The sequence below is a fragment of the Grus americana genome, assembly GCF_028858705.1.
Source record: "Grus americana isolate bGruAme1 chromosome 34 unlocalized genomic scaffold, bGruAme1.mat SUPER_34_unloc_2, whole genome shotgun sequence".
Classification (NCBI taxonomy): Eukaryota; Metazoa; Chordata; class Aves; order Gruiformes; family Gruidae; genus Grus; species Grus americana.
In genome coordinates this window covers 36,317-46,040 of record NW_026561321.1, presented here as the reverse complement: position 1 = coordinate 46,040, position 9,724 = coordinate 36,317, and the positions used below count along the sequence as shown (strand labels likewise).

The 9,724-nt window shown below is 64.0% G+C and overlaps 1 protein-coding gene across 1 annotated transcript; it reads right to left on the bottom strand.

Annotated features, from left to right (window-relative positions):
- Positions 1-1,138: 1,138 nt before the first annotated feature.
- NKPD1 (NTPase KAP family P-loop domain containing 1) lies at positions 1,139-8,073 on the bottom strand. Its single transcript, XM_054811449.1, has 4 exons — positions 7,987-8,073; positions 6,680-6,824; positions 4,896-5,027; positions 1,139-2,778 (listed from the first exon to the last, which is right to left on the bottom strand). The coding sequence occupies exons 1-4, from the start codon at positions 8,071-8,073 to the stop codon at positions 1,139-1,141; spliced, it is 2,004 nt and encodes a 667-aa protein (XP_054667424.1).
- Positions 8,074-9,724: the final 1,651 nt, after the last annotated feature.

Below are 9,724 nucleotides of genomic sequence, written 5' to 3'. Positions count from 1 at the left end.
GGGGGGGGGCCCATCGATCTGCTGGTGTTCGTCATTTCTTTTCTGTCGTGTATTTTTGTTAACACCGTTTTCTATTAAACGAGATCTGCATTCGTCGCCGACTCCAAGCGCGCGCCCGCCCCCACACCCCCCCCCCCAACCCCCCCCCCTTTTGGTGCCTTACGGGAGGTGCGGGGCTCATCCCGCCTCCAAAAAAATCAGCTTTTTTTTTTTTTTTGGGGGGGGTGGTTCTTTATGGCCAAATTTAGATATTAACACCCCCCCCCCCCAAAAAAGAAAAAAAAAAAAATCCCCAGGGGTGGGAGACGCCAGCGGGAAGCTCTTTGCCAATTAATTAACGCTGACGAGGTGCCGTAGCCCATCGCTCGCCGGGTCCCCCCCCCCGCATCCCTCCCAGAGGCAATTTGGGCTGATGGCTCCCCAAAATTTGCACCCTCGCACCCCCTTACTGCTTCTTCCAGCCCCTTGCCCCCCCCCTCCCCGAGACCCCCGCCAAGCCGGGACCCCAAAAAACCCCAAGAGACGGAGCGGGGGGTTCCACTGGTTTATTCTGGGATGGCCCCAGCGATCCTGGGGGACGTGACTTGGGGACATCGCGGCTTTGGGGTCACCCTGGTGCTGACACCGGCGGCTGCTTTGGGGCTCGGTGGGAATTGTCGTGTGTGGCCCCCCCCCCCCTCCCAGGGACCCCCCCCCTCTTTGGGGGACCGTCCCCAAAGGGTGGCGGGGAGGGGACGGCAGTGGGTGCTGGGGTCCCAGGCAGTGGGTGCTGGGGGTTCCGGGGGAGCTGAGGTCACCTGGATGCTGGGGGTCCCTGGGTTGGCAGCGTCACCCCTGGAACCCCCCGGGCCATCTCGGGTTCCTCCCATGTCTCCTCCAGTCTCTCCCAGTCCTCCCCAGTCTCTCCCAGTCACCCCAGTTCCATCCCCTGCAGCGTCTCTCCTTGGGGATCGCAATTGTCGCCCTGCCGTTAGCGTCCCTGTCCCCAAACGGGTCCCAAAACGTGCCGGGGGAGCACAACGGGCATCCTCAGGCCACCGACCACGGGGACGTCGCGGTGCCACCGACGTCCCAGCCCGTTTTGGGGGGGCCCCCGCGTCCAGAGGCTTCACCCGGAGACCCGACACCGGCGTCGCCGTCACTCGGTTTGGGGACACTGGACGCTACGGGACACGGGGGCGGCGGCGGCTTTCCGCAGTCGGTCGAGACCGCGCAGGAGCCCCATCTTGTGCCGGATGGAGTGGTCCAGGTTGACGGTGACGCCGAGGAAGGCGCGGGCGTCGCGGGCGGTGAAGGGGAAGTCGCAGGAGAGGAAGGTCTGGAAGAGCTCGGGGTCCCCGTCCAGGCTGAGGACGTTGTGCAGGGGCTGCCGCAGGGCGCTCAGCTCCCCCACGTTCTCCTGGAAGATGCTCCACAGGGATCGCGCGCCGAAATCCGGCGCCTCCTGACATTGCCAAGCGTCCTCCAGGCACTGCAGCGCCCAACTCAGCCGGCACGGCCACTGGTCGGCCAACACCACCCAAGCGGCGGCGGCGCGGGGCGACGGGGTGCCGGGGGTGCCGGCGCGGTGGAGGAGGAGCCGTAGGGTGATGGGGATGGTATTGACGATGCGATGGACGTGGGTGCCGTCGGTGGGGAGGTACCGGGCGAGAGGGTCGGCGCCGTCGTGAAGGCAGCGGAAAGCTTCGTGGATGCAGCGGACGGCTTCGGCGTCCGCCTCGCGCCGGCTGGGAACCGTCGGGACGCCCCGGCACTTGGCTCGGCGTCGTTCCACGTTGCTGGTGATGATGCGGTACATGAGGTCCTCCCGCGTCTGGACGGCGGCTTCCAGGCATCGCAGGCGGGAGCGGGCACCCATCTCGGGGATGGAGAAGGGCAACGTCACCGTCCGGTTGAGGTAGAGGTAACCGTTGTCGGCAAGACCCTTCATGCAGCCGGTCTGCTCCAGGCAGGGGACGATGATGCTGGGGTCCACAGCCAGGATGAAGATGAAGGGGGTGTTGGTGTCGGAGAGCAAGGTGTTCATGGCGTTGAAGACGCCAGCCACCTTCTCCGGGTAGCAGATGTCCAGGCTGGTGATCTCCAGCACCACGCGGAGCCGTCGGCGCTCAAAGATCTCCATGAAGGCCAAGAAGTCGACCAGCACCTCCACCTCGCGACGCACCTTGCTCATGAAGCCCAGCTGGCTGGCGAACCTGTCGCTGTTGGTCAACCGCTCGATCTTCTGCTTCTCGCTGACCAACAAGTTCTTCAGGACGGAGAAAAGTCCCAGCACCAAACCGGAACCGGAGAGCGAGGTGACGGCGCTGCCCACCACCTTCAAGGCGTGGTGGTCCTTGATGCCGGGCACCAAGAGGGCCACCAGCAGGATGCTGATGCCGGCGCCCAGGACGAAGAGCATCCCCCAAAGCTTGAGGCAGGCGCCCTTCTTGAGGACCCACTCCTTCTGGCTGAAGCCGGAGGCGAAGCGGGGCCTCGTGCCCATGACGTGGTAGACGCTGAGGGGCAGAGCCCCAAAATGGTGCCGGATGCTGTCGCAGAGCGTGGTGACCAAACCTGCCCAGAGCTTGTCGCAGCCGGCGTACTGCCAGGCGCTGAAACGGATGAAGATGAACTCGATGTTCTTCCTCCTCAGGTGACCCTCGGTGATGATGGGTTTGTAGAAGGCCAGGTACCAGAGGGCCAGCAGCAACCCCCAGCCCTCGGGGCTACGCGGCTTCGGGTGGCTCCGGTGAAGCTCGGCCTCCTCCCGCTGCGCCATCTCCTCCCGCATGAAGCCTGGGGAGGGGACACGGGGATGAGGGGTGAAGGTGCCCCATCCCCATCCCATCCCCACGATGGGATGAGATGGGATGGGATGGGATGGGATGGGGATGGGGATGGGGATGGGATGGGGATGGGATGGGGATGGGATGGGATGGGATGGGGGTGGGATGGGGATGGGGATGGGATGGGGATGGGGATGGGATGGGATGGGGATGGGGATGGGATGGGATGGGATGGGGGTGGGATGGGGATGGGGATGGGATGGGGATGGGATGGGGATGGGGTGGGGATGGGATTGGGATGGGGATGGGATGGGGATGGGGTGGGATGAGATGGGATGGGATGGGGATGGGATGGGGATGGGGATGGGATGGGATGGGATGGGGATGGGGTGGGATGAGATGGGATGGGATGGGGATGGGATGGGGATGGGGATGGGATGGGATGGGATGGGGATGGGGATGGGGATGGGGATGGGATGGGATGGGATGGGGGTGGGATGAGATGGGATGGGATGGGATGGGGATGGGATGGGGTGGGGATGGGGATGGGGATGGGGATGGGATGGGATGGGGATGGGATGGGATGGGATGGGGATGGGATGGGGATGGGATGGGGATGGGATGGGATGGGATGGGGATGGGGTGGGGATGGGATGGGATGGGGATGGGATGGGATGGGATGGGGATGGGATGGGATGGGATGGGGATGGGATGGGGATGGGATGGGATGGGGATGGGGATGGGATGGGATGGGGATGGGGATGGGATGGGGATGGGATGGGGGTGGGATGGGGATGGGATGGGGATGGGATGGGGATGGGGATGGGATGGGGGTGGGATGGGGATGGGATGGGGATGGGATGGGGATGGGATGGGATGGGATGGGGGATGGGATGGGGATGGGATTGGGGTGGGGATGGGATGGGGATGGGATGGGGATGGGATGGGATGGGGATGGGATGGGGATGGGATGGGATGGGGATGGGGATGGGATGGGGATGGGGATGGGATGGGGGTGGGATGGGATGGGATGGGGATGGGGATGGGGATGGGGATGGGATGGGATGGGATGGGATGGGATGGGATGGGATGGGGATGGGATGGGGATGGGGATGGGGATGGGGATGGGATGGGATGGGGATGGGATGGGATGGGGATGGGGATGGGGATGGGGATGGGATGGGATGGGGATGGGGATGGGATGGGGATGGGATGGGGATGGGGATGGGATGGGGATGGGATGGGATGGGGATGGGGATGGGATGGGATGGGGATGGGGATGGGATGGGGATGGGATGGGGGTGGGATGGGGATGGGATGGGGATGGGATGGGGATGGGGATGGGATGGGGATGGGATGGGATGGGGATGGGATGGGGATGGGGATGGGATGGGGATGGGGATGGGATGGGGGTGGGATGGGATGGGATGGGGATGGGGATGGGGATGGGGATGGGATGGGATGGGATGGGGATGGGATGGGATGGGGATGGGGATGGGGTGGGATGGGATGGGATGGGATGGGATGGGATGGGATGAGATGGGATGGGATGGGATGGGATGGGATGGGGATGGGATGGGGATGGGATGGGGATGGGATGGGATGGGATGGGATGGGATGAGATGGGATGGGATGGGATGGGGATGGGATGGGATGGGATGGGATGGGATGGGGATGGGATGGGATGGGATGGGATGAGATGGGATGGGATGGGATGGGGATGGGATGGGATGGGATGGGATGGGATGGGGATGGGATGGGATGGGATGGGATGAGATGGGATGGGATGGGATGGGGATGGGATGGAATGGGATGGGATGGGATGGGATGGGGATGGGGATGGGGATGGGGATGGGGATGGGATGGGGATGGGATGGGTGCCCCGAGTCATGGGGGGGGTGGGAGGGGTGCTGGTGTAACGGGGAGCCCAGGTGAGGGGCAGAAATGGGGTGGGGTGGGTGCCGGTGGAATGGGGGACCCCAAATCTGTAGAAGAAAATGGGGTGGCAGGACAAGCACCAGAGCCCCCAAAATCCGGGGTGGAAAGGGGCGAGCGGCCGGTGGTACGGGGATCCCCGGCACCCTCTGGGGAGGGTGACCCGTGGTGGCCTCACGTCCCCACACCCACCGGTGACCTTGTCCAGCAGGGAGTAGAGGCGGTGGCCGCAGGGGGCGTAGAAGCCGACGGTGACGGGGGTGGCGGTGTGGCACAGCGTCCTGGAGAGGCAGCGGCAGTAGATGTCATCCTCCGTCAGCGCCTCTGGGGACAGGGAGGGGACGGTCGGGGTCACCCTGAGCCACCCGCCCACGTCTGCGGGCACAGGGGAGCCCAGCCCCCACGGGGATGGGATGGGATTGGGATTGGGAATGGGGTGGGATTGGGAATGGGGTGGGATTGGGGTGGGATGGGATGGGGATGGGATGGGGTGGGATGGGGATGGGATGGGATGGGGATTGGGAATGGGGTGGGATTGGGGTGGGATGGGATGGGATGGGGATGGGAGGGGGATGGGATGGGGATGGGATGGGGTGGGATGGGATGGGGATGGGATGGGGATGGGATGGGGATGGGATGGGGATGGGGATGGGGATGGGATGGGGATGGGGATGGGATGGGATGGGATGGGATGGGGATGGGGATGGGATGGGATGGGGATGGGATGGGATGGGATGGGGATGGGATGGGGATGGGATGGGGATGGGATGGGGATGGGGATGGGGATGGGATGGGATGGGGATGGGATGGGATGGGATGGGGATGGGATGGGATGGGGATGGGGATGGGATGGGATGGGATGGGATGGGATGGGGATGGGGATGGGGATGGGATGGGGATGGGATGGGATGGGATGGGGATGGGGTGGGGATGGGGATGGGGTGGGGATGGGATGGGATGGGGATGGGATGGGGGTGGGGATGGGATGGGATGGGGATGGGGATTGGGAATGGGGTGGGATTGGGGTGGGATGGGATGGGGATGGGGTGGGGATGGGGATGGGGTGGGGATGGGATGGGGATGGGGATGGGATGGGGATGAGATGGGATGGGATGGGGATGGGATGGGATGGGATGGGATGGGGATGGGATGGGGATGGGGATGGGATGGGATGGGGATGGGGTGGGGATGGGATGGGAATGGGGATGGGATGGGATGGGGATGGGGTGGGGATGGGATGGGAATGGGATGGGGATGGGATGGGGATGGGATGGGGTGGGATGGGATGGGGATGGGATGGGATGGGGATGGGATGGGATGGGGGTGGGATGGGGATGGGATGGGATGGGATGGGATGGGGATGGGATGGGGATGGGATGGGATGGGATGGGATGGGGGTGGGATGGGATGGGGATGGGATGGGATGGGATGGGATGGGGATGGGATGGGATGGGATGGGGATGGGATGGGATGGGATGGGATGGGATGGGGATGGGATGGGGATGGGATGGGATGGGATGGGATGGGATGGGATGGGATGGGATGGGATGGGATGGGATGGGATGGGATGGGATGGGGATGGGATGGGGATGGGGATGGGGATGGGGATGGGGATGGGGTGGGGATGGGATGGGATGGGATGGGATGGGGTGGGGTGGGATGGGATGGGATGGGGATGGGGATGGGATGGGGATGGGGTGGGGATGGGATGGGATGGGATGGGGATGGGGATGGGATGGGATGGGGTGGGGTGGGGATGGGATGGGATGGGATGGGGATGGGATGGGATGGGATGGGATGGGATGGGGATGGGATGGGATGGGATGGGATGGGGATGGGATGGGATGGGATGGGATGGGGATGGGGTGGGATGGCTGGGCAGGACAGGACAGGAGGGCCCGGCACCCTGGCTGCCCCCATCCCGGCCGGTGCCCCCAGTGCCCCCAGTGCCCCCAGTGCCCCCAGTGCCCCTGTACCTTGGTGCTCCCCGGGCTCCACCTCCACAAAGGCACCGTCACGGCAGGCGCAGGCGTCCCCCCCCGGCCCCAGGCAGGCCAGCCGCTCCTCGCAGCACCCCGCGGGTCCCACGGGGCTCCCCCCGCACGCCGGCGAGCAGGCACCCTGCCGGAGGGAGGGAGGGACGTGGGTCACCCACTGCGCACCCCGGGGACACCCTGGGGACAGGGGGCATGTAGGGACAGGGGGACATGGGGACACCACAGGGACATGGGGACACCTCAGGGACATGGGGATGTGGGGACAGGGGGACATGGGGACCCCCAAGGGACATGGGGACACCACGGGGACATGGGGATGTGGGGACAGGGGGACATGGGGACCCCCAAGGGACATGGGGACACCATGGGGACACAGGGACATGGGGACACCTCAGGGACATGGGGATGTGGGGACAGGGGGACATGGGGACCCCCAAGGGACATGGGGACACCACGGGGACATGAGGATGCAGGGACAGGGGGACATGGGACACCACGGGGACATGGGGATGTAGGGACATGGGGACACCGTGGGGACATGGGGACATGGGGACACCCCAGGGACATGGGGACAGGGGGACATGGGGACACCCCAGGGACATGGGGACACCACGGGGACATGGGGACACCGTGGGGACATGGGGACATGGGGACACCCCAGGGACATGGGGACAGGGGGACATGGGGACACCGTGGGGACATGGGGACACCGTGGGGACACAGATGGAGCCACCATGGGGACAGAGCCACCTCATGTTTTTGGGCTGGTTTTGGGGGGGGGGGTGTCAGCCTTTGAGCTGGGTGACCCCGTCCTTGTCCCCGAGGGTCTCAGAGACCCCACGTCCCCTCCCTGGGTGTCCCAGGCTAATGGGGGGGTCTTGGAGGGGCGTGAGGACAGACTGGGACAAACTGGGACGGACTGGAGTGAGGTGATGGGGACTGTCCAGGACAAACTGGGCTGCAGGGTACTGGGGGGCCGGGCTGTAACTGGTGCTGGGGACACTGGGGAGCATGAGACAGCCTGGACTGGGAGCACTGGGGGCCATGGGGCAGGCTGGACTGGGAGCACTGGTGGCGGTGGGACATCCTGAACTGGGGGCTCTGGAAGAGCCTGTACGAGGGGCACAGGGTCAGCCCATACTGGGGACACTGGTGAGCGTGGAACAGCCTGTACTGGGGACACCAGTGACCATGGGCCAGCCTATACTGGGGACAGGGGGACAGCCCATACTGGGGACACTGGTTGCCATAACCCAGCCTATACTGGGGATACTGGGACAGCCTACACTGGGGACACCGGTGACCATAGTCCAGCCTATACTGGTGATGCTGGTGACCATGGGACAACCTATACTGGGGATACTGGTGACCATGGGGGCAGACTATACAGGGGACACCAGTGACCATGGGACAGCCTATACTGGGGGAACTGGTGACCATGGGGCAGACTATACAGGGGACACTGGGCCAGCCCAAACTGGGGACACCAGTATCCCCCAGCTGTACTGGGACCAGAGACAGACAATGCAGGGGACACTGTTCACTATCGCCCACCCTGGACTGGGGATACTGGTCACCATGCCTCAGCCTATACTGGGGATACTGGTCACCATACCTCAGCCTATACTGGGGATACTGGTGACTGTGGGGCTGCCTATACTGGGGACACTGGTCACCGCAGCTCAGTCTATACTGGGGGACACTGGGGACCCTAGCCAGTCTATACTGGGGGACACTGGGCACCACAGCTCAGTCTATACTGGGGGACACTGGGGACCCTAGCCAGTCTATACTGGGGCACACTGGGCACCACAGCTCAGTCTATACTGGGGCACACTGGGGACCCTAGCCAGTCTATACTGGGGACACTGGGCACCACAGCTCAGTCTATACTGGGGGACACTGGGGACCACAGCTCAGTCTATACTGGGGCACACTGGGGACCCTAGCCAGTCTATACTGGGGCACACTGGGCACCACAGCTCAGTCTATACTGGGGCACACTGGGGACCCTAGCCAGTCTATACTGGGGACACTGGGGACCACAGCTCAGTCTATACTGGGGCACACTGGGGACCCTAGCCAGTCTATACTGGGGACACTGGGGACCCTAGCCAGTCTATACTGGGGGACACTGGGCACCACAGCTCAGTCTATACTGGGGGACACTGGGGACCCTAGCCAGTCTATACTGGGGCACACTGGGCACCACAGCTCAGTCTATACTGGGGCACACTGGGGACCCTAGCCAGTCTATACTGGGGACACTGGGGACCACAGCTCAGTCTATACTGGGGCACACTGGGGACCCTAGCCAGTCTATACTGGGGACACTGGGGACCCTAGCCAGTCTATACTGGGGGACACTGGGCACCACAGCTCAGTCTATACTGGGGCACACTGGGGACCCTAGCCAGTCTATACTGGGGGACACTGGGCACCACAGCTCAGTCTATACTGGGGCACACTGGGGACCCTAGCCAGTCTATACTGGGGCACACTGGGCACCACAGCTCAGTCTATACTGGGGGACACTGGGGACCCTAGCCAGTCTATACTGGGGGACACTGGGCACCGCAGCTCAGTCTATACTGGGGGACACTGGGGACCACAGCTCAGTCTATACTGGGGCACACTGGGGACCCTAGCCAGTCTATACTGGGGACACTGGGGACCCTAGCCAGTCTATACTGGGGACACTGGGCACCACAGCTCAGTCTATACTGGGGGACACTGGGGACCCTAGCCAGTCTATACTGGGGCACACTGGGCACCACAGCTCAGTCTATACTGGGGGACACTGGGGACCCTAGCCAGTCTATACTGGGGACACTGGGGACCCTAGCCAGTCTATACTGGGGCACACTGGGCACCACAGCTCAGTCTATACTGGGGGACACTGGGGACCCTAGCCAGTCTATACTGGGGCACACTGGGCACCACAGCTCAGTCTATACTGGGGGACACTGGGGACCCTAGCCAGTCTATACTGGGGCACACTGGGCACCACAGCTCAGTCTATAC

Excerpts from the sequence above, each read along its gene's own strand:
- NKPD1 (XM_054811449.1), bottom strand. The coding sequence starts at position 8,073 with ATGGTCACCAGTATCCCCAGTATAGGTTGTCCCATGGTCACCAGCATC. Across the intron at positions 6,825-7,986 it reads TGGTCACCGGTGTCCCCAGT|GGTGCCTGCTCGCCGGCGTG; the intron begins GTAGGCTGTCCC and ends TCCCTCCGGCAG. Across the intron at positions 5,028-6,679 it reads GGAGCCCGGGGAGCACCAAG|AGGCGCTGACGGAGGATGAC; the intron begins GTACAGGGGCAC and ends CCCTGTCCCCAG.